The sequence below is a fragment of the Sciurus carolinensis genome, chromosome 4 (genome assembly GCF_902686445.1).
Source record: "Sciurus carolinensis chromosome 4, mSciCar1.2, whole genome shotgun sequence".
NCBI classification, from domain to species: Eukaryota; Metazoa; Chordata; class Mammalia; order Rodentia; family Sciuridae; genus Sciurus; species Sciurus carolinensis.
The window spans coordinates 131288965-131313352 of NC_062216.1; the positions used below are offsets into that span (position 1 = coordinate 131288965).

General features: G+C 33.4%; 1 protein-coding gene across 1 annotated transcript in view; it reads left to right on the forward strand.

The window, feature by feature from the left end:
- Trhde (thyrotropin releasing hormone degrading enzyme) overlaps positions 1-24388 on the forward strand; it is a 367467-nt gene that overhangs the window by 325439 nt on the left and 17640 nt on the right. The window contains exons 13-15 of the mRNA XM_047548697.1: positions 3405-3552; positions 5383-5480; positions 5926-6033. Of these exons, the coding sequence (XP_047404653.1) occupies positions 3405-3552; positions 5383-5480; positions 5926-6033 (354 nt within the window). The remainder of the gene's footprint in view (positions 1-3404; positions 3553-5382; positions 5481-5925; positions 6034-24388) is intronic.

The following is a 24388-nucleotide window of genomic DNA, read 5'->3' on the forward strand; positions in this document are numbered from 1 at the left end:
TCCTAAAGCACTAGTCAGACTCAATTATACGTCGTGAAATATTATTTAAATTTGCTATTTCTTACATGTTCTTGGCAACATTTTGCTGTGATGATGCAAATTTGAGAAAACTGCATTGTAGCAGTGTCAGGACCCTAAATGTGCTCCCTACTGGGCTGATTTCTTTATGCTAATGTATTGTTCCACTCACTGCAATACACACACTTCCTATATTGATTGCATTATCACTAGTAGTAATCACAGATATCATTAACAGGCAATTACACAAACACACATCTAAGGTAGGTAACCTGTTCTCCAACATTATCTCTCACAATTCTGAATTTTGTAATGAAGCTGATCATCCTCTTGTCCAATTAAGTATAGCTTCATATTTCGATCTAGCAGGCTTAAATCCAAGTGTATTGAATTACGTAGTAGGTAATTACTTACATATGTTGGTAACAAAGCAGAATGAGGGCAATTTAAGTATAATCTCTTTCTTATTCTATTTGAAAACTCATTAGAGAAGGTTAACTACTGTTAAAAAATAGACCCAAACATGCTTTTGGATCAAATAAAATGGAAGTTACTTCCCCTCATAAACTGGGGCTGGGTATGAGAACTGACTTTGCCATGCAACCATCTAAGGACCCATGGATTACTGACATGTTCAATATAAGTCTTCTAGGTAACCCTGGAAGATTCAATTCAGGGAAAAGAACATAAGTATTTAATAGGATGTGTCTGTGGGTTAACCTTAGCAGTGAAGCACATCCATATTCTGTTGGCTGAATGTTAGTCACATGACCATGCTTAGCTACCAGGGAAGACTGGGCATTACGGTCTTAGGAAAAAGAGGAAAACATGGATGCTGGTGAGCAGTTAGCAGTTTCTACCGTAAAAATTCAAAACAGAAATTGCTCCATTTCTCTCATGAATACTTTACTTGCCTTATCATTATTTGAAATTTTATCAGGTTTGCTTTGATTTATTTATTTTTTTATTGCTTACACTGTGCCAGATATCTTATAAAACCTCAGTCTAAGCTGTCTCTTAAACCTGTATTGATGAAAAAATGAAAGAATAGAGAATATGAAATTATATTTTTTAAAGTTTTTAATAAATTATGCCCATGTTAATGTAGTGATTTTCAGCAAATTAAACTGTAGATATATAGGTTAAGATAAAAGGTTCTAGGAGCTAAAAAGGATGTGGCCTAGTTTAACCTTTTTTTATAGACAAGGAATGGAAGAACTAGAAAGATGAATTATTTACCTCATTGTACAGGGAGGGTTAGTGGTAGAGTCAGATTTGAGGCTCTTTCTCAAGTACAAGTCTCTTTCCATAACATTGTTATCTTTTTTATAGACGGTCATATTGCTCAGAAAGCATGTCATTAAATAATGTCCATCCCTTTATAGAGATGAAGTAAAACACAATAAATTGTAATCGATATAAGGCTATCATACATAAATCTATGTAAAAATAAATTCAAAACAACTTTCTAGATTTTCCAAACTGATTTGAGAGCTGTAATAAGTCAGGTACTTATTATTTTTAAAAAAATAAAACAAAATATTAAAAAATGATGTTCCAACAGTGGGCAATAAATCTATGAAAGCAAAGTTTTAACTGCATTATTGAGATGCCAAACTAGCTAAAAGATAAAGTTGCTTGTGTAATTATTGATTCCATGGCCTAATTTCACTCTATTTCTATAAGGATGTATAAAGTAAAAACTGCCCAGGAAAAGTGGCATCAATATAGATGTACTCTAAATCATATAAGCTTTAAAGAATATTTTGAAATTATGTTAAGTTTGGGGTTATCTCACTATTTTTATTTGTGTCAAGTATTGACGATGATTGACCTTGTCCCATAGTTGAATAAAAATCATTACACTGACCTACGTTCATTTGTTTCAATTCAAAGAACAATGAAGCAGTCTTAATAATTGGTTTTTATCATCAATGTTATAAACACAGCTGAAAGCTAACATTCACCTGCGTTCACTTATACTTTTTGTCTGTGGTATTAAGGACAAAATAATCTGGCAAACATTTTATAAGTGAAGGTAAGAAAGGACTTGGCTTCCTCCCTGCCCACCTTCCACCACACATATATAAAAGTTTCACCTAATTTGGCGATGTTGCAAAATAATCCCCTTTCATAAGGGGATTACCAGACCTAGGCTGCTTTCATATTTCCAAGTTTATTTTTTAAAAAGTCTGCCTTCATTTAATTATTGTCTTAGTCTGTTCAGGTTGCTAGAACAAAACACCTTAGGCTGTGTAATTTATAAACAAAAGAGATTTTTACTCATAGTTCTAGAAGCTGTGGAATCTAAAATCAAGGTGCCAGCAGACTGGGTATTTCATGAGGACTTGCTCTCTGCTCTCAGCTCTCAAAGATGGTGCCTAATCACATTCATTAGGTGATTTATGACTCAATCACTTCCCAAAGACCCTACCTCTTTATACTATCACTTTGAATGTAAAGTTCCAACATACATTTGGAGGAGATACCAATATTCAAATTATAGCAATAATTAAGGTTAAAAAATCCAGCAAAATATACTATGTCTATATGCAGTGGAGATATCCAGGCCAAGATCATCTTTTAATGTACTGTTATTTATATTGCTTTGACTTTGCAAGAATTTCAAATGTAATCTACTGGCGAATAGAGCTGTAACAATCTTTTCTGAATCCTTTCTTTGGGTATGACTTCTTAAAGCATGGACAACATGGGTTCAGATAATTTTTAAAAGCTACATTTTTGTCTTTTCTAAAGAATTTGATATTGGTCCACAACATCTATAAGAAAAGGAAAAGAATAAGGAGGGAGAGTCTGGTTTTTTTTTTTAACATTTTAAAGAATTGGACCTTATTAAAACCTAATTCTGATTTTTATAGGTGTTACAGAAACCAATTTAAAAGGATTTTAAAAATACTTGTATTATAATCTAAAAGAGACACTAAAATATAAATTAACACTTTAATTTGATCATTTTTAAAAATAATATGCATTAAATATCATTACATAAACTACATTAAAAGTAAAGGGATTGCATTGAGTAACAGATATTACACTGTAGAAATCAATTCTTTTCAATTATTCGTTACTTCTGTGAAAGAAAATACCTAGGGTTGGTTTTGCTCAAAAATCTATAATTATTACCTTATTTCAAAATATGCATTCTGATGCTTTTGTACTCATGTAAATTTTTAACTCTGTGTATATTAAGGGGCATTGGCATCCTAAGTAAGACTATGCTTAAAAAGTCACTAATTTTATTTTTATCATGTACTGTGATGAATCTTGTTTTTTGCCTTTTATTTGCAATAGTCAAATCTTTATTTTTGCATTGTCATTTATCTTTTCTGCATATAATTAACATTAGCTTTCTTCTGACTGTGCAGGGCTGGCTATTTGCCTCAGAATATTCCCCTAGAGATTATCAGATACCTGTCTGAGGAGAAGGATTTTCTTCCTTGGCACGCTGCCAGCCGAGCTCTTTATCCTCTAGATAAATTACTGGACCGCATGGAGAACTACAATGTTTTCAATGTAAAAATACATAATTTCTTCTTTCTAATTTTCAGAAGATAAACAGTTTTCTTATTATCTACTATATGCAGCTGATCCTGAGTTATTTTCATTCCTTCTGCTAGTTTATGTTATCATTTTTGTCCTGATTTTCTATGTAATACGGTTGACAATTATTTGAAGAAAGAAGTTAATACAAGTTACCTTTTGTTCTGGCCTAAAAGTGTCAATTAAGCTTAAATGTTTCAGAATTTAAGAAGGAATATACATGGCAAATCCATGAAGTTCAAACTTACTTTCTATGAGTTAACGGGCTCTGTGTTCACAAAGGACTTAACCTAGGTGGAGGGATCCCAAAGATCTTAACAGAATATAGAGTTTCAATCAAGATTCTTAGTCATTATTTTTATCCAAAAGGGCATGGTGAATCCAATTCACTCCCTTAATTAACAAGGATAAGATCAACATTGAGGCAAAAGCCCATTCATAATTGGGTCCAAGGGGATACGGAAAGCAAACAACAGATAATCCACATAGACATGAATGCATGACAAACATTCCAAAATGTTACCTGACTAGAGTTTCTAAGCTCAAAGCCCAGGAAACCAAAATTGCAAGGCTGACACCTCCTTTAATCTGATTTAATAATCATTTAGAATATTATTAGGATTAGGTACTGCTAATGAGCTTTTAGTTCCTAAATTTCTTATCACTGTGCTATTACTTTTGTGCACTATTTGTTTTTCTTTAGTTAAGAGCCTGCACTGAGTTTTATAAAATTACCCAAATACTTTAAGACATACTGATTCTGCTAACTAACCTGCACATTTGGAATTACTCAAAATTGTATTGCCATGATATGAAATCTGCTTATTAGAACCATTTAACTTTTTGATGGCCATCAAAATTACTCCTGTTTTCTTGTCCTAAGCCTGCAGGAAAATAGCTCTATCCATTTTTTTTTTAATTTTAATGAAAATAATCCTGGCTTGACTTTTCAGTGTTATTAGTTTTGTCTAAGCCTGTAAAACAGACATGCAAAGAAATGGGTCATTACAGTTTGGGTGTAGTTTTTAATCTGCCAGAGAAAGACATATTACTCTTCTCTTTCTCCTTAACACAGAAACACTGCAATATAAAACTTCCATAAAAGTAAAATACATTTTTGTATATATTTGTACTTTAGTGTATCATGTCAGATATCTCAATTTTTATAAAGTTAAGAACTGCTTTTACTGTACTTTCAGTGCTTTTATTCCTTTGACAAGAATCAAGGACCACATTAAAGGGAGGAAGACTGTATCTTCCATTCGTATTGATATTTAAATACATCATTGGTTGAATAGACTGTTGACTCTGTAATAACATATCATTACAGGAAAGTAGTCAGTGTGTCTCAACTTCAACAATGCTAGGCTATTGGCTAGGCCAACATAACAGCTTTGCATTAAATAGACTCTATTGACACAAAATACATAAGTATTAGAAGCTCATTTTCACAAAATGTATCTATATACATTTATATACGTATGTGTGCAGTAGTGTCATTTTCAATATTCTTCATTTTGTTATAAAAATTGTCAGCTAAAATATTTAATAGTGTAAATTACTTAGTCATTCAGTAGGAGAGTCTATTTCTACTATTCTAATAGTATTTTGTCCTTGTTTTCTATTTTGAAATACTAAGTTGAATAGAATTATAATAGAATGTGGCTGTGCCTGGAATTTTAGTGATATTTAAAGGTAGATACATTTGCAATATTTTAATAGTGAATTTTAATTGTCAGGATGGAAGAATCTGCAACTAACAGTATCTTTATTTCTTCTAATCCTCCACCCCCTCCCATTTAGGAATATATTTTAAAGCAAGTCGCAACAACCTACATTAAGCTTGGATGGCCGAAAAATAATTTTAATGGATCTCTTGTTCAAGCATCCTACCAACATGAGTACCGTTTTATTTCGATTCTCTTCTCTTCCCCCTCCCCAGAACTGTACAGTAGCATACTTCTAGTACCATTGTGACGTTAGCAGCACAAAACTCTTTCTTTCATTCTGCATTTTGCATTTCATTTGCCTGGGTAAACAGCTACAGGGTAACAGTTTCTACCACACAAAGGCACTTCCCTGCTATATTTTAAGTTTGCCTTTATTGTGATACTGAGATCATAACCCAGTCCCTTCATTGGAGTGATGTCTTCAGAGAAGATTAGTGTGTTTAACATTTCACTCTACCCCATTAGTTGTCTTTTACTCAACAGCCTAGGATTTCCATATCTAAAAACTATTTTTGTGTTATAATTTACTGATCTATTATTTATGCAATGAATTACCCTGACCTTCTCTCCAGTAGTAACAACACTTTTTATTTCTTCTCCCTTTGATGGTATCTAGAGAACTGCGTAGGGAAGTGATAATGCTGGCCTGTAGCTTTGGCAATAAGCACTGTCACCAGCAGGCATCAACACTTATTTCAGATTGGATTTCCAGCAATAGGAACAGGTAAGTTGAACTAAGTCCTGTTTTTCTGATATTATTTAATGGTGCTTTCAGATGGTGGTGGATGCATTCCATTTATAAAATGGAGAAAGGCAAGGAAAGAAAAATACATAGCTAAACTTTGTTTCAGCCTCACAACTTACAAAGCAGCAGCTTGAGAGCCAAAATGCACTCATCTCTGCAAAGTTTCAAGGTTTACACTTTCTTCTGGATGTAGCCCCTCATTCTGTATACGTGTAAGATGTCACCTTATTTCAAGTATGGTAGCTCTGCTCTCATAAAACAAAATAATTAAATTCAGTTCAAAGTTTAAGATTCTTTATAAAGGTTGTGGTATTTATTCATAAAATGATTCCAAGCAATATCTTATAAACAAAGTAGCATAACAAATGTTAATATTTAAAACTAAAAACAAAAAGGTTATAAAAAGAGATCTTTACTCTTTCAGTGACCCTTGACAATGACCTTAATCTTCTATCTTCTCTTAGAATTTTATAATACTCAATTTTAACATAAAATATGACGTTATTCGGTAAAATTACTTTTAAGAAAAATTATTGTACTAAATGTCACATGTTAATGAAATGAATATTAAGCACTAAAAAAATCCCCAGATCATTGGCCTGCCTACAAGTCTTTTAGACCATTTTTAGGTATCTTAAACTTCCAAGGGCCATTGGGGTCCTTTTGTTTTTATACTGTGAGAACTGATGCCATTTCTCTCCAGTTTCTGACTTTCATTATTAACTAAAGTCAGAAGGGAAGGAAGAGGAATTAGGGGGCATTGAGGGGCAATATATATGGACAATGCTATTTTATGTGTGACAATGAGCTGGTCCCCGACATGGGTGGATGGGATGACCCCATAGGCAAGAAATAAAGAGACTTGTTCTCTATAAACATAGAGAATTACAGGTGCTGTAACTTACTTAAGGAACAAATTGGTGTTTGTCTTATTAAGAGTCATTTAGATTTAAATTTAATATATCACTGACTCCAAATCAAAGGGTGGCTATTCTCTTCTAAAGGTTTCTGAGGGAAATCTCTTACTGCATTATTTAGTCATTTGTCATACTCTCTCACCTTCTGTAGCACTTTCCTGTTTGCCCTTTAAGTTAATTGTTTCTGGTTTTACACTAAGCCAAGAAGGAAAATATTTTATCACTATTATCTGCTGGTTGATCCATCATGTATTTGGAGACAAGGATTAAATCTGTCATCAGTCTTGTCTAGAACCAAAGTGTCCTCATTTTTTAAACTTTTACTAATGATTGTCCTTTGTGCTAAGTCTTCTGAAAACTATTCTATTAGACTTGAACATGTTATAAGAACTTTTCTCCTTATTTTTACCATGTTCTTCAGTTCTACAACATACAGTTAGACTATGAAAACGATTATTTAAAATCAATAATCCAAAATTTTATTAAGGTACAAGGGGCTGGGGAGATAGCTCAGTTGGTAGAGTGCTTGCCTTGTAAGCACAAGGCCCTGGGTTCGATCCCCAGCACCCCCCCCCCCAAAAAAAAGAAACAGCAAAATTTTATTACGGTACATATCATATGTACATAGAAAAAAAGAGGAACTCTATTAGAAATAATTATCTCTACTTCCTATCTTTTATTTTTATATTGTTTGTTTTTATTTTACTACACACATGTGCCTTTTCTTAGAACTGAAATTGTTTTCAACACTTTCATGAGTTTCCAAGTGATCATATTTTCTTCCCTTTTATAATATTGGGATTATACCATAGCATAGTCATAGCTTCTCTAGAGAGTTTCAAACCTAATATAAGTGACTTCATTTTAAAAATATAGTTCTTAGGAAAATACTATTATTGTTACTATTATTATTGTTATTATTATTATGCATTGGGGATTGAACCTTGAGGCACTTTACCACTGTTCTACAGCCCCAGTACTTTTTAAATTTTTTATTTGGACATAGGTTCTTCCTAGGTTGCCATTTCTTGCTAAATTATGAATGTGGACTCAAACTTATGATTCTCCTGCCTCACCCTCCAAAATCACTGGGATTATAGGCATGTGCCAGGGTGCCCAGCTGGGAAATACTATTTTTAAGTGATTTATTTATTTAAAACAATTAATGAGAAATTCTCACTATCAGATGTTAATAGTAAATTAAAGAGAAGAAGTGATCTCAAAATTGATAAAGGATTTGTTTCTATAAACAGATTTATATGGAGCAAGAATGAAGGCCAGGATAGAGTGTAAACACAACAAAGGGAGGAATTACTGACTTGGAGATTCTCTCTCTCTCTCTCTCTCTCTCTCTCAGAAGGATGATTAGGACTTTGTTAGATGGAGAGCACTGGGTTTGAGGCAGGAATGGGTTTGTAGGAATATGTAAGGTAGGCTGGTGGGGACATAGGTTGCTGGTTAATTTAATAAGTATAGTCAGTTTTTTTACTTATTTACTTTAATAATCCATTGCTTCCATAATTTCCTTATGAATGAAAGTTCATCTATAAGGTGCTCTGCCATTTTTTTCATGGCAAAATAAGTCAGTTTGATTCAAACACTTTAAATTTTTTTTTGTCATTTTCTTCCTTTGTTTATATTCTCTGCTTTGCATTCTTTTGTAACTGGACAAGTATGCATGCTGAGTGAAAGTAACTCTGTTCACCAAGATTTGCTTAACCTACCCATAACTTGCCCCAATCTCACAAGTGACCTCTGGCAGCAAGCTTTCCTATGTGTGAAGATTAGAGGCTTGATCTGTATGTTATGGATGAGTTTAACGCTTAACAATAAAACAATTAGGCAATCCTATAGATCCTTGGTGTTGAGTTAAACATTCTTAAGACAAAAAAGAGAATAACAAAATTTCTTTTTAAATGTGCCTATAGCAATGGGCCAATCAATATTTTTATTTATTTTTATTTTTCTCTTTAACTGGAACCTTAAAAAGAGTGACTTGAAAACATCATCTAAAAAAAGGATCACTAGGGGTATGTAGTAGTAAACTTATAAAATATTTTGGGAAATGTATATTTATGCTAGGAAATCTAAAGAAGAATGAATCATGGAAGATGTAGGGATTACAGATTTTAGGAGTGCTGTACAACTGTGTAGCATAATCTTGATACACTGGAGAGAGGGTTAAAATCAGCTGTTAGAATCTGGAAAATGGAACTAAAATATGTAATGAAGACCTAGAGATGGTAACAGTAGAGAGAAAAATGACAGAGTTATAGTGGATGATAAATTGAATGAGTCGACATCCTGATCCCTATTAAAACATTCATTTGCTCTGGTATGTTGAATAGTAACAGTGTTATCATGCATGAAAAAAGATTGAGCTTCATTCAGGTTTTGTTACACCGTGATTTGCAGACCAAGTTCAGAAGAATGTCACATTTCAGAAAGGAGACAAAATGCCAAATATTTGTGGAGAACAATACTAATGAGGAGGGGGGCTGTTGACTACATGAGCTAGGAAAGGACCTTATAATACCTAGAAATTTTCACCTTTAAAAACAGAAAAGATGATTATCTTTTTGTATATATGTTTTAGGCAGCTTTTTTGCTGCTGCAACTAAAAGACTTGACCAGCACCATTAAAGAGGAGAAAAGGTTTATTTGGGGGCTCACAGTGTCAGAGGTCTTAGTCCATAGAAGGCCAGCTCCATTCCTTGGGGCTCGAGGTGAAATTGAACATCATGGCAGGTGAGGGTGGCATAGAGAAACAGCTCACATCATGGTGATCAGAAAGCAGAGAGACAGATTCCATTCTCCAGATACAGAATATAATCCCTGTAGCCATGCCCCAATTCCCACCTTCTCCAGCCACACCCTACCACTTAAATTAATCCCTATCAGGGGATTAATTCACTGATTGAGTTAAGATTCTTACAACCTAGTCATTTCTCCTCTGAACCCTCCTGCATTGTCTCACATTTGAGCTTTTCGGGGACACCTCACATCCAAACCATAACAATATACAAAAAACATAATAAGAGGGATAGAAAGTGACTTCTCTCATTTGTTAATACAGCTAAACAAGATATAATAGGCCTTAGTTTTACTCAATAAAATATAGGGAATATATTACTACTGAAGATGAATTACTGTTTGAAAAATCTCTGCATTCAAGTACTATCCATGATGTACAGTTGACTATGCAAAGATAAGATGGCATTATGGAATGTTCACAAAGTAAAAAATTTAAACTGCGATTAAATGTGTGTGTACAATAATGTATTATATTTCAAATACTGTTGAGGGGTATAACAAAATCTTTAAGCCAAAATGGGATAAAGATTTAGTATATTTAATTCAAAGATTTACTCAGTAAATAGTTATATCTTTAATCTAATTATAAATTGAAGACTAGTGTCTTGACTCTACTTTAAAAATATCCTGAAATATCACAGTACCTTCCACACAGTAAATGTTCCCTGCATTGAATTCAATTGAAAGTTCATTATAAAACTGAAAAAATGAAGACTATTCTACAATAAAAATTGTTGGTAGCAGAGCCTCTGTAGAGCTTTGCAACATACATAATTCATAAGCCTCACCACTCAGGCAATTAATCATAATGTTACTAATATTATTGTCATAATCAAAGCTGTATTTATTTACTTTATTGAGTGTTTATTACATTTCAGGCACTAAGTGCTTTTAGTGTTTAATCTCACCATTTTTGTTTTCATTTTTAACAAAGACAAATCAAAAACTTACAGAGGTTATGTACCTGGCCAAGATTATATAATCATACGTGATAAAGCTGGGCTTCCATATCCAGCCAACCTGCCCCCATTCCTAGTGCTTATGGTTCCTGGGTATATCACATTGCTATGTATCAGTAATATATATTCTTTTTCAAAAATGGTAGAAGAATAAAAATTACTTAATAGACTAAGTGCTCTCTGCCATGAGGATAAGAACATTTCTATGCACATGGGGCTACATGGCATACGCCAGTGGTTCTTACATTGACCATATATCAGAATCATCAGGGAAAACTGTTAAGTTTGTTGGACTCCACCCCTAGTGTTTCTGACTTGATATAGATTTAGGTTCATGAATTTGGATTTTTAACAAGTTCCCAAGTAATGGCAATGTTGCTGGGCTGGGGTCCACACTTTGGGAACCACTGATATGGCAAAGGTTACTACTATCTTCACAGTCAGAGACTCTTGAGATCAAATTGAAGCTATTCTACTGCACAACCTTGGGGAAGTCCCTTGGCTTCTCCATCTGAAAAACAGCAATAAAATTATCAACTACTCAGGTTACGAGAGTTTAGTACAAGAATGCTACATAATTTTAACCTAACATTTGTAGACAATCATGAAGCAGTGATCTTCAGAGTTGCCCTCTGTTTTGACTACCTCTTTGTAATGAGTGGTGTGCATTTTAAATGGATAAACACAGTCATATTTATTGAATGCCTTCCATGTTAGCCCTGCATGTTCTAATTTTGGGGGCTTATAAGGATATGAAATATAAAATGAAATTTTATCACAGAGATTCTTAATTAGGAACAAGAGCACATTTCCCCCTCCCCTCTGCTTTAAGAAATATTGCCTCTCTTGGCCTATAAGTAAATACTACTTTTTCTTTCATGCTTTTCTTAATCAGTTGCTACTGATGGCAAATGTCCCTTCATCAGCTATAGCTCATTTTATATCATATTATAAAGATATCCAGATAAGCCATTTTCCTTTGCGTCTGATCTTTATCCATCAATGTTTGCTTTCTGATGTAATAATATAAAGTTGGAGGGACAAGGATTCTTTCCACTATGGCCTCTGTGCATCAAATTCAGAAACCTCATGTTTTCTTCCTCTAAAACATAGATCCTAACTAGGTGTCTTGTTTCCAAGGTTTCTACGGTCCTGTTCCCTTAGGGCTTTACACTGCTTTTTCTGTTCTTATTGTTTTAAGTTGCCCCACACTAAAGGATCAGAGGCTAAAGTTCTCACACCAGCCAGACATGCAATTTCAGTGCTTACTGACCAGCCTAGTTGTTTTGAGAGTGAATACATTAAGAGTTTGTACTCAGTAATGTAAAGCACAGGAATGCTTAGACGATTAGTAAGCTGGGGTAAGGAATTAGGTTTGCTTGTACTTTTATCATTGAACAGATGTGGCTTTGGACAAGTCCATTAACTTCTCAGAATCTCAAGCATGTTTCCAAAGTGAGATTGCACCCCCAAATCTCCAGTGTTCACATCAGCTCTAACAGTCCAAATTTCCACAAATAACTGTGCATGAATAAATTATAATAGGTCCAGTTGTGAGTTTTTTGGATTATTTAGTCAAAGGGCATATGTGCATTTGTTTGTGCATTTGATAAATTTATGTTGAACAAATATCATGTGTTGAGCACTCAGACACTTGGGATGCAGCATTCATTCATTCAACTAATGCTGTCCACTATTACTTGGAAAGTGGTAAATATGCATGGTTCCTGCCTTTGTACATGCAAACATGTACAGTTTCTGCTTTTGGAAATATTAAAAAAATAGTCATACAAAGCTAGAAATGAAAGTCAGAATAAGTACAAACAAATAGAGATCTGTAGTATTCTGAAAGATTCTCATCTGGAAATTTGATCAATGCAAAGATATTAGGAAAAACATCAGTCCTGGGAGCTGATAGTGGAAATGAAAGAAGTGGAGATAATTGAACATTATTGAGGAAGGGAGAATGACAGGAATTAATGAGTAAGAGAAAGGAAGGCATAAAAGGCAGTTCAGTAGAGTGATTTGATAGGGCTCAGACTTAATGCATATATATTCCCTAAAACAATGTTTCAAGTCCATCATGTATTTAAATAATTGTAAAGATTTAACTTCTAGTATCATGTAATAGACTTTTTTTTTGCTTTTTTAAAAAAATTATTCTTTTTATTATTCATGAGAGTAGAGTCTATTTTGACATATTTATACAAACATAGAGTATATCTTATTCTACTAAGAATATTTTAAAGTAAAATCATTTCAAGTCCTGTAAATGTTTCTAGTGGAATCTAAACTGCACAACTCTTTTTTTTTCAATTATCATTAACCATTTAAAAACATGATTAAGTTCTTAAGTTCTATGGATTTTGTATCCTTTTCCTAACTTGTATTCTAATACAGTGTTACTTGAAAATATTATATCGATGACTGTATATCTCTCTGCAAAATATATATAAGAAAATCACTTTTTATATCACAAAATTTTCTGTTAAATAGTTTTCTAAATTGAGTTATTAAAATTGTAATCTTGATAAATTATTTTGCAAACAAAATTAAAATTTTTTAAATATAAAAGTAAAATAGATGTATTCCTTTTTCAATTAGTTTTATTCATTGCTAGAATATGAAAAGTTTCACCATCAATTTTATTCCTATTTTATGTTAAAGTGCTGAGAAATAATTTGATAAAAATAAGTAGATGGTAATAAAAGGTTTTATTATAGCAATGTGACATATTTATTCACAATCTAAGTTTTGTGCCAAATATCACATAGTAATCAATTTTCAAAAATTTTTAATTATCATCTGACAACTTCATTAGCCCTTTCTTCAAATTTTATGAAAGCAATTAATTTAAAAATTCAAAAGTTTCATTTCCTAAACATCAACACCAATGTTGAGAATTTTCTCTTTGCCAGTGCACTACAAGGAGCCCTTGGAAGATAAAAGCTGAGAGAGAGGTATCCTCTTCTCTCAAAAGATGGGAACAATTGGAAGGGCTTTTATGAAAAGGAACGTGTACTTAAGAAAGTTCAGGACTTTGGAATTCGTTTCCTATAACAGTCCCCGTAACATAGGGTAAACCTTGGAAATTCTTCCATTATCCCCAGAGGGACAAACACCTCCCTTTGACGACCACCGCATTCCAATGTCATAGAAACTGAAAGAATGAGAAGTAGAAGAACTTGCCGGGAAGGGGATATATGTAAGGAAAGAATATTGAGACCAAGAATTGAGAAATCACAACACTGAATAGCAGGCTATAGCCCAGATATTAATTGTGGCTCTTGGAACTTGGATTGTATAGGGTGCTCTGAATTATTTTTTTTATTAACCATCATAAATCTTTATTTTCATTTATTACAATTATTTCCACTAAAAATCCAAGGGCCTTTGCATTTAAAGATATAGACATAAGTATAGATACAGGTATTTTAAAATGGTATATATTTAAAGATTCTAAATCTGGAACTTATTGTCATAGATGCACCCAGGAACCTTATATAATTTTTAATTTAATTTTACTCATTTCCCTTTCAAACATACAACTACTTATACTGCATTTTGTCTTATAACATAGGAAGTTAGTTTTAAAGTAAGTTTCATTATTTTCCTTACATCTGGTTAAATATTTTACTTCACATACTGTTTTACTACTTAGCTAATACTGCTTTTACAAGTTATGTTTTTCTTTACCTCTAGCATAAAACTTTTATTTTCATCAGAATATCTAAATTATTTAATTTTCATTTTCTAAGGGTTTAGGAAGGATGCTGTAAAAAAAGTGGTTATATTCTCAGTGGATTATGTTAGGTAGCTTAAACTGAGCTGTATTTTTGTCATCATATTTTTTCTTGCATCTGAAGTAGTACAGTATCCTACACTAAATCTCTGTAGTCTCTCTTCCATACTTTGCAAAGTATGGTACACTTCTAGTAGAGAGCTTCACAGACTCTTCATTTTACCCCGTGTGCAAATTCCATTCTAAACACTCTTCATAAAAGGCCTTTTGAGGTGAAAAGAAAAATAGTGTGCAACCTACTTTAATATTTATAATACAAATTTTAAAAGTACTTTCAACTTTCCCCGAGCAAAACTTGCAACACTTTTATTTTTACTTGAATAATACATTATTCTACTTGAATAATATTATAGACTTGAAGATGGTCATCTCCTTGTGAATTATCACCTACATAACCAAACAGAGACTTAGAACTTGACCAGGAGAGTCTTAAAACAAAACATGTTATCAGAAACCCTGGCATTACTGTTATTATCCAAATCATTACAATTATTGATAGCTTAACATCAGTTTATCCCTCTGTAGTCTTTAAGTCTAAGAAGCAAAACCTTTAGCATACTGCATCCCTTATCATGACAGCTGCAATGTTGCTGGGCTAGCTTTGCCAGTCTTCATTTGAATAATGGGATATCTGCATATTAGTTACCTTGATTTTTAACTTTCAGCTATATTTCTAAAATAAAACATTTTTTTCATATTTTTCCATAGTTCTGTCTACTTATTTTGACTTGTATTAATTAAAACTTTTAATAAAGTACTTGTTTCAGATATAAAATATGTCTCTGCCATATCCCAGGTATTGTGCTAAAAGACACCAGGGACCCAAGGGTGAACAAACAACATGGTTCTGGCCTTACAGTACATATAATAGAGTTGCTCAGTGCTAATCAAATTCATACAAATGGTGTGTAATTTTAACTGTGATGAGAATCAGATGGAAGGTGTACAAGCAAGGGAAAACTTGAGCTGTCGGTCAGGATGACTTTCCTGCAGAGCTGCAGTTGACCCGAGGTCTACCTGAAAGGTACAGATTCATGAAACTAAGAAGGAAAGTAGGTGTTAAATGCAAGCAATAGCATGTAAAAATGGTCTTCCTACTTAACATCCTTTCTCAAGATTAGATTCTTGGTAGTTTCAAAAAATTTAGCTGATTGGGCAGAATCTGTAGTGACACAAGAGCTTTCTCTAAAAGTCTTGTAAGATAATTTTTTTTTTCGGTTCATCTGTTTGTTTTCATTTTATTTGCTGAGAGGAGCAAAAATCTCAATTAACTGATTATGCTCCTTCATCACAGCTTTAGGAGATCTCTAGTCAAAGCCTAGAATACCTTACCAAGCATGCGTTTCATAAAAGCCATATAGGTAGATGAAAAATATGGAATGTAGTAGCTGTGCTATTATGAATTCCTTTGTCAAACTGAAAATTCTTTTCATAGCCAGTAATGACTACCTGACTTACCCTTGAATAAATATAGGTCTCAATATATTAAAATTATTTAAATAGTGGCTATAACTAAACATAGACAAGGACTTTTTCAGTCCTCTTTTCCTTAAGCTCAGAAATCACACCGAAAGTGCCACCTTCCCTTGCTGTTTGGAGAATTTTGTATATGCTAACTTAGTTCAGTTCATCATGGGATAAGTATTTGACCTAATGACCTAGTTGATGGACTAATTCATCTCACTATATTTTTAAATTACTTCTTAGGATAGCAGGGACTTTAATTGCCACTAGAGCTAATATAACCACAGTAAGTGCATATTTCCATTCATTTTCTTATAGTTACATTTAGTTTTTAATCTAAGTGCAATAGTGATTTTATATTCTAATCTAAAATGCAAAAATAATCATACACTTGTTTTCCTTCTTCCAACATTTTGGATTTTGCCTGACATTTTACTTTTTTTAAAAAAATTTATATTACTAACTGTGCATAGAGGCAAATAGTCAATACTTTTGCAAGGTATTTTAATTTTTATAGAAGTATGTGTTTCAAAGGTGACACTAAGTTTTATTTTACAGTATTATTGGTTTCTCCCATTTCTGCCACTAATAATTTTCTTATGATGCCCGTACTATTTGCCTTATGTCAATTTCAAGCATTATTCTATTAAACTTTTGTGTCATCTGTCAAAATATGTGCCTATTGATTAGTTCTAGAATAGTACTATTTAAACAGCCCAATTATCACAGAATAAGTATGAAGCAAATTATAGATTTACATGAGGAATTCAGGGGGCATTGCTGATTAAACTTACAATGATAGTCATTTTTATTTACTATGCCAAGTCTGAATAGCCAACAAAAATATCTGTAACTTTCAAAACATTCTTACAGTGAGCAGATTATACTGACAGACCCAGATATATTGAGTATAAGGTTCATTACAATGATTATCAACCCTTATAAAAAAAAAAGATTGTTTTCCTCCACATTTTCCCAAAGTAATGTAAACATTGCTATTATCACTAAGAAGAGCCCTTCACCAATACAGAATTTCCTTTTTGTTTAGTTTTTTCCCTTGTGATCAAGGCCTAGAACTGAGTCTATACTTATTATTCAGGCTATCTCAAACCAAATGAAAATAATTCATGTCAGTCTTATTTCTAATGATAACATGTCAACATTTATTTAGCATCATGATGATTATGACAAATGATCTGTAAGTATCAAATGTTGTTTTACATATATCTTTAAATATCTGAAAGGATAGTGTTATGGTTTGGATATAAGGTATTCCCCTCCAATTAAATTTGTGTTAATGCAGGAATATTCAGAGGTGAAATAATTAAATTATGAGAGATGTAACCTGATCAGTTCTTCCCAGTTTGAATGAAGTAACTAGGTGGTGACTGTAGGCAGGTGGCTGGAGTAGGTGAGTCAATGGGGACGTCCCCTGGAAGGGCACATCTTCCCTATGGTCCCTCCCACCTCCTTGCCTCTGCTTCCTGAGCTTCCAGGAGCTGTTCAGTTTTCCTGCACTGGGTCCTTCCCCCGTGCTGTGCTGCCTAACCTTGGGCCCAGAGCAATGAAGTCAGATGTCTAGGGACTGAAAAAATCTGAAACAGAGAGTCAAAATAATTTTTTTCCTCCTCTAAATTGTACTTGTCAGGTATTTTGGTCACAGTGACACAAAAACTGACTAAAACAGAAACTGAGCACTTTGATGGCTTGTAGTTTCCTGGAAATAGGAGAAAAATTAAAAACATATGCCTGTATTGTCATGAGTTGAATACAGATCTCTGACAGATACCTCCAGATTCTAAGCATTACTTGTGAATGGGGCCTTATTAGGAATAAGGTCTTTGCAAATATTAGTTGAAAATCTCAGACTGAATCATCAGAGAAAGTCCTTAATCCAACCATCAGTATCTTTAGAAGAGATAGAAAGGAAGGCACAGGGTGATCAGGAGGTAAGTGGTGTGAAGAGGGAGGTAGAGGTCGTAGTGATACCTCTGCAATCAAGGAACTTCAGATTGCTGGAACTGCCAGACTAGGAGACATGTTTTGATTCTCCCTCAAAGTTCCCAGATGGAACAAACCAGCTTTATTTCAGACTTCTGCCATCAAGACTTTGAGAGAATAAGTTTCTATTTTAAGCTACCAAACTTATGGTAAATTATGGTGGCAACCCCAGGAAACTTTAACAACACACCTCAGCTGCTGTCTTATATTCAAAACTTGGCTTATATTCAGTATGTTGTAGATATTTTGGGGGGTGGAATCTCAAGGAGATATGTCAAATTAAATTTTTATCTTAAACTTCATCCTACTCTTACACCTTAAGATTTTTATAACAGAAAGAGGACTAAAAAATATTAAAAGAAGTCAGTTCTTTCTTGTTGCTCATAAAATGCAGATACATAATCATCAACTATAATCTCATCATCTTTTTAATTATGTAGGAAACACACACACACACACACGCACATGTACACACACACACACAGGAGTGGTCCATGGTATGAAGATGGAATAAGTATAAATATTTCCCTAAAGTTGACAATAAGGAACCCTTACTCATCTTTTAAGAATTAAGTTTCCTCCATTCCCCCCACTTTTCTATTCTTCTAATCATTGGAGACTCTTTTATGATTAAAAAAAATCAAATAGAAAAATGTGGAAATGGGGCTGGGGAGATAGCTCAGTTGGTAGAGTGCCTGCCTCACAAGCACAAGACCCTGGGTTCAATCCCCAGCACCGCCAAAAAAAAAAAAAAATTCCCAAGAAAAATGTGGAAATGATGTATATTTAATTTTCATATATAAATAAATCTTGCTTATTTTATCCTGAAATATGCAGAGTGGTCATTTACTGTTTCTCATTGTTTCTGAGATGGGTGAAGCAATAACCAGTACCTGCCAGTTGCATGTATATATTCAGATATACATTTCACACACTGCAATTATTTCATAAAATAATGAACTAGTGTACTTTCCACAGTTCAGTCATCTCCTAATTCAAAATGTGTCCTTTTGCCTAATATGTATTTTTTTTTCACCTACTCCCACCATTCTCCTTTTCTCCAGAGTGCAGGTTATTTTGCTTTCAGTAATTTTGTATCACTTCACATAAAGGAACCAGATTTTCCCAGCTATTTATCAAATTTAATCATATCAATCCTTATTCCTCAAAGGCAGGTATATGAGATTTATCATGCATTTTACTGCTTTTTCATATGAAAAGATAACAGGAAGGTCAAAGTATATTTCAGTGAGGCCATAGAACATCTCAGATTGGATATGCATAAGGATATTTCTCTATTTTTAAAAAAATACAACATTCTTTTGTGTACTGAATCTATATCAATTAAAGCTATGAAAAACTAAGAATTATATTTTGGGAAATGCACATACATACACACACAAATAATAAAATTTTCTTTGGCCAAACTAAAATCGCTTTTTGGCTAGGGACCTTTCAAGGAAGAACAATACATGACTCATACCCTTCTCATGACAGTTTAGTGGTTATACCAAAAAAAAAAAAAAAAAAAAAATTGTGATAGTCAATTCTTTGTAGGCTGAAGAATCAGCCTGGTTAACCTAAATGACCTTGACAATGCATTAGTCATGAAGGTAAGCTGTATTTGCACCCATCCTTCACATTTATGGAAGTGGTACTTTCATGGAGACAATAAATCTGTGTAATTTTTCAACCTTTGTATGAGGAATACAAAAGATGATGACTATTGCTATAAATTATTCCTAGGTGACAAATGTTATTTGTTGACTTGGAGCCCCATATAATCCAGTGGAATTTTCATAGACACTCAGGACTGTGTCACGATGCAAATAACAGTGCTTATGTATCTATTATGGAATTACAACTGATGTGTCATTTCCATCATTTATTTTTCATCTTAGCAGTTAAGCAAAAGTACCGATTCCTAATTATTGTGATCCAGACAACATCATTACTTTTTGTGATATATGTAGACTTCATATTATAGCAGCTATTTAGATTTACAGTGCCCTGACCAGAGCTGAAAGAAGAAGCACCTTACATACTCTGTCAGGATGGACTTCAAGAGCCATGGATGACAGGCAGGTGATTATCAGGAAACAGTTCATCTAATTTTTAACACAGGCATCTATAAATAAGGTAATTTATCAGCCATTTCACAACTTCTACAACTGTGTACCTCTTAAGTTTGAAATTATGGTGTGCTCTTACAGCTATTTATATTAGCAGCCTGCTGCTCACTGTTAAGAGTGAGTCATCATGTATATCCTAATTTTTCTGATTTTTTTAAAAAGCATTTTTGAGCTCTTATGGGTAAAATGGATTTTAGACATATTGCAATAAAGTCGAAAGGGCTCTAAGTTGTGAAGTGTTAAACATCATTGTTCTAGGCTTTTTGGTAGGATAAGTTTAAAATCCAGACTAAAGAAAAATGTTAGACAGTCATACATTCTCCTCCAATTATTTACTTTTTCTCCCTTTACATTTTTGTAGGTCTTTATCATTCTTGTCCTTGTCACTCACTCAGTGTGCTTTCGCCCCTGTACACTTCTTGCTTGTGTTCTTTCTGCCTTTCTACCTTTTTCTTTGTGTCTCCTTTTTTTGCCCTCTTCTTTATAATGTTGTCTGAGTTAGTCCATTTCTTATATTTGTGTGCTTTAGCAATTATATTTTATAAAGTGGTCTGATAGCCCAGATACTTAACCCACATTGTCCCTCTCCCTGACCACGTAGTCGTATGGCTACTAGAATACTAGACTTGAACATTTCAAAAATAATTCCATATGTATTATTTCAATTTAACACAAACGTCCCTTTCAAAGTAAATTCACTTTAATTTTAAAAGCCACATAAAAGGAGTGCAGTTACCATCTTTTGATATATTCAGGATGTTAAGAGCTAAAACCACACCACCAGCAGCAATTCTTTTTCTTTTCATAGAGAAAGAGGAGCCTGGGCCACTTTGAAAGATGCAAAATTACAATTTCAAGGATTGGACATTTTTCAGAACATATTCAGATACTTTTAAATGTATTTGTTCCATTCACCATAAGATTTCTCCAGCACAGTTCTTTGAGGTGCAAAGGGTCATCCAGAGTGTTTTTGCAATGGCCTTTCTTCTGATGTTTTACTAGTCCTTTTTATTATACGTACTGAAGGTTCACTGGAAATGAGCAAAGACTGGGTGCAAGTGAGGGAATTCTCTAGCAACAGAGCTGTCCTAGCTGTGGCATAAAAAGTGCCTCAAACACATTGAGGACTAGTGACCTTACCACCAATCCCTGACTGAACATTTCAGATGGGATTATGTTCCCTTTTTGCTGGGGGCATGGTAGAAGAACCTAGAAACAATATTTCTTGTGACTGCCAAAGCTATTGTATTCCATAGCATCATATTTGATCGACAAGTACACGAGGAAAGGTGGATGGGATTACAATATGTATTTTATTTTAATGCCTTAAACTTGAGATGCATTGTCTGTAACATTTAAGAATAATTGCTCATTCACTTTTGGTGAGATAGTCTAAAAATTTTATTGCTGCATTTTAAAATATTTCATTTTGAAAAGATGTGAATGTTAGTTGGTATTCCATCCTAATAATAATAATAATAATAATAATAATAATAATAATAAAAGTAATGAGGAGGTGGAGGGTTGTTACTACATACTGAAACAATTTTTTATGTCTCCAGCACTTGAATGTGCACACCATGTTAATAAAGTCCACTTTGAGCCATTAATATGCACCAGACATTGTGCCAAGCATCGGACAAAGATCATCCCATTTAATCATTGTAACAACCTTATAAGGAATGATTATCTCCATTTTCCAGATGAATAAATTGACACTTTGGTGCAGAGTCACACATTCCTTCTAAACAGCCTTTGTTTTATTCAAGATTGCTTACTGAGCAGCAGATCTGGGCTGAAGAATGGAAATAGAGAGGGATGGGGATAGGAGACACTTATGAACAAGGTCAACCTTTGTAAATTCAGGTTATTTTTCAGTTTGCTACTTTAAAGTCACAGAGTCTGCCCTGGGAGAGAGAAGAATACAAGTACTTTTAAGGAAGAACAAGTTTAGGGGTATTGGCAATGAAGCCTCAACCAAAGCTTTTAATTTTCAATTAGAGTACCCAAATGATCTTTCAAATGAATGAATGAATTGTAAATTAGTTAAAATTAATTAAATGTTAGGCCCCACTCTACATCATTGGCATGTGTAGTGCCACTGAAAGAAAGAGGTACTCTTAAAGCAGAAGCAGCTCGTGGTTTCAGCAGTATTTTTCATTGTCTTTGAAAATAATTAAATCCACATTTCAATGTTAATACAATCACTAATGAAAAGAATCTTGTACTGACAGAGCAGGAAGGGACTTTAGAACTCATGTACTTCAGCCCTGTCCAATTAGGATGAAAAATACAGCCCAGCGTAGTGACCTTGACTTGCCTGAACCTAGAGGCGGGTACTGGCCAAATTAGTTCTGCTGAGAACCTGCTTAAAAATAGACTCATATTTTGATTAGGTATCAAGATTTAATTTTAATGTTTTTTCCCAAGTATAATTTTTCTCTGAAAGATGTTTTCAATTTATCAGAATCATTTTTATATTTTATTCAATCACATTTGTATTGGATATATTTTATTCTAATAGTAGCAGAAATTTATCTTTACAAATATAATTATAGATTTGTTTATTTCCAAAGTATTAGTAAAAGTGTTCAATTATTAAATTTGAAATATACGAATTAATAAAAAGACTAGTTGCCTATAATGCCCAGACCTTGAGGAAAATGTTATTAATGTTCTCTTGTTTGTCCTTTCAGTGTTTTTCTCCTGTGCATGTTAGGTAGACTTGTTAGTTTTTAAACTTAACACAATGTATACATTTTACAAATTTACATATTTATTGTAGTCTACCTATAATAATGTATTTTAATGTATTATTAGATATTAATCTATGATATTAGTCTCAGTTGCTTTTTGCATCATAACTTTAGTCGGTCCCTTATTGTTGATATCTTGGATAAATCCAGGTTTTTTTTAATTAAAAAGTAATATAGCAATGAAAACTCTCACAGGAAAATCTGTGGAAATTCTATTATATTTGTCTTAATTTAATCAGTTAATTTCATTATTTTCATTCATCAACTGAAGTACCAGTGTACTATAATTTAGTCTTGTTCCCCCATTATCATGGATTGTATGTTTGTGTTTGCCCGAGATTCATACGTTGACATCCTAATTGCCAAGGTGATATATTAGAAGGTGTAGTCTTTGGGAACTGGTTAGGTCATGAGGGTGGAGCCCTCACAAGTGGGATTAATACCCTTCTTTTAAAAAATGACCTCAGAGAGCCCTCAGCCCTCTTTCTGCCATGTAAGGATGTAATGAGAAGTCAGTGTTCTCTATTCATGAAGAGAACCCTCACCAAAATCTGACCTCACTGGTACCCTGGTTTCAGATTTTCAACTTTCACAACTGTGAGAAATTAATTTCTGTTGTTCATAAACCACCGAGTCTGTGGCATTTATTATAGCAGTAACTAACTAACAAAGACAACCTTCATTTTTTTTAACACTGTAAGAAAAAAAATTTTCCTTAGAGAAAAATTTTCCATGTCTTTATTTTTTCTACCTACTTAATATTTTTAGCCGCTACCTCCAAAGCGTTTAGTTTTCAGGTATTTGCTTTTGGCAAGAATTTTTAAGAAGTTAAACATACCACTGAAACATGAAAATAAAATGATTTCAAAATAATATATTAAACTACTATACTTTCAAAACTTTTATCATACAAATGAACTCTGTCATAATCCTATTTAAAATGAGAATGAAATAAAAACCATAGTACAAGTTACACTAATTAGGTAATAATTTTTACAGTGTTGCTACCATAAGAAATTTTAAAGTATTTCATTTTGGCTAGGCATTACCCCATTCATCTTATATGAAGGTAGTTAGGAGAGACCAGTTCACAGTTCATGTATGTGTACCTTACCTGGAGAAAATCAAGCAGATTTCCTTGCCAGATGATAAAATTCCATTACAAGATTTACTTCTGAGGCAGCAGTTAAAAAGAAATGACCGTGGGGATATTCACATCTTCGTAAACAATTTTCATGTTCACTAGGAGGGGCCCTCTCTCCCTGTAATTCTGATATCAAGTGTCTCACAGGACTCATTTGTACCGTTCATAACTATGGGTTCTGTGGGTTTCTTAGCTCATGCTTTACAAACAAATGAGCTTTTTCATTTGTTCCTAATGACTTTGGTTTATACAAAGAGATCTTAAACTGTCCCCAGAGCAATCATTTTGCTAAAATGTTATTAGAACATCTTTACAAATTTAGCAACAAAAGGGAGTTTCATTAAC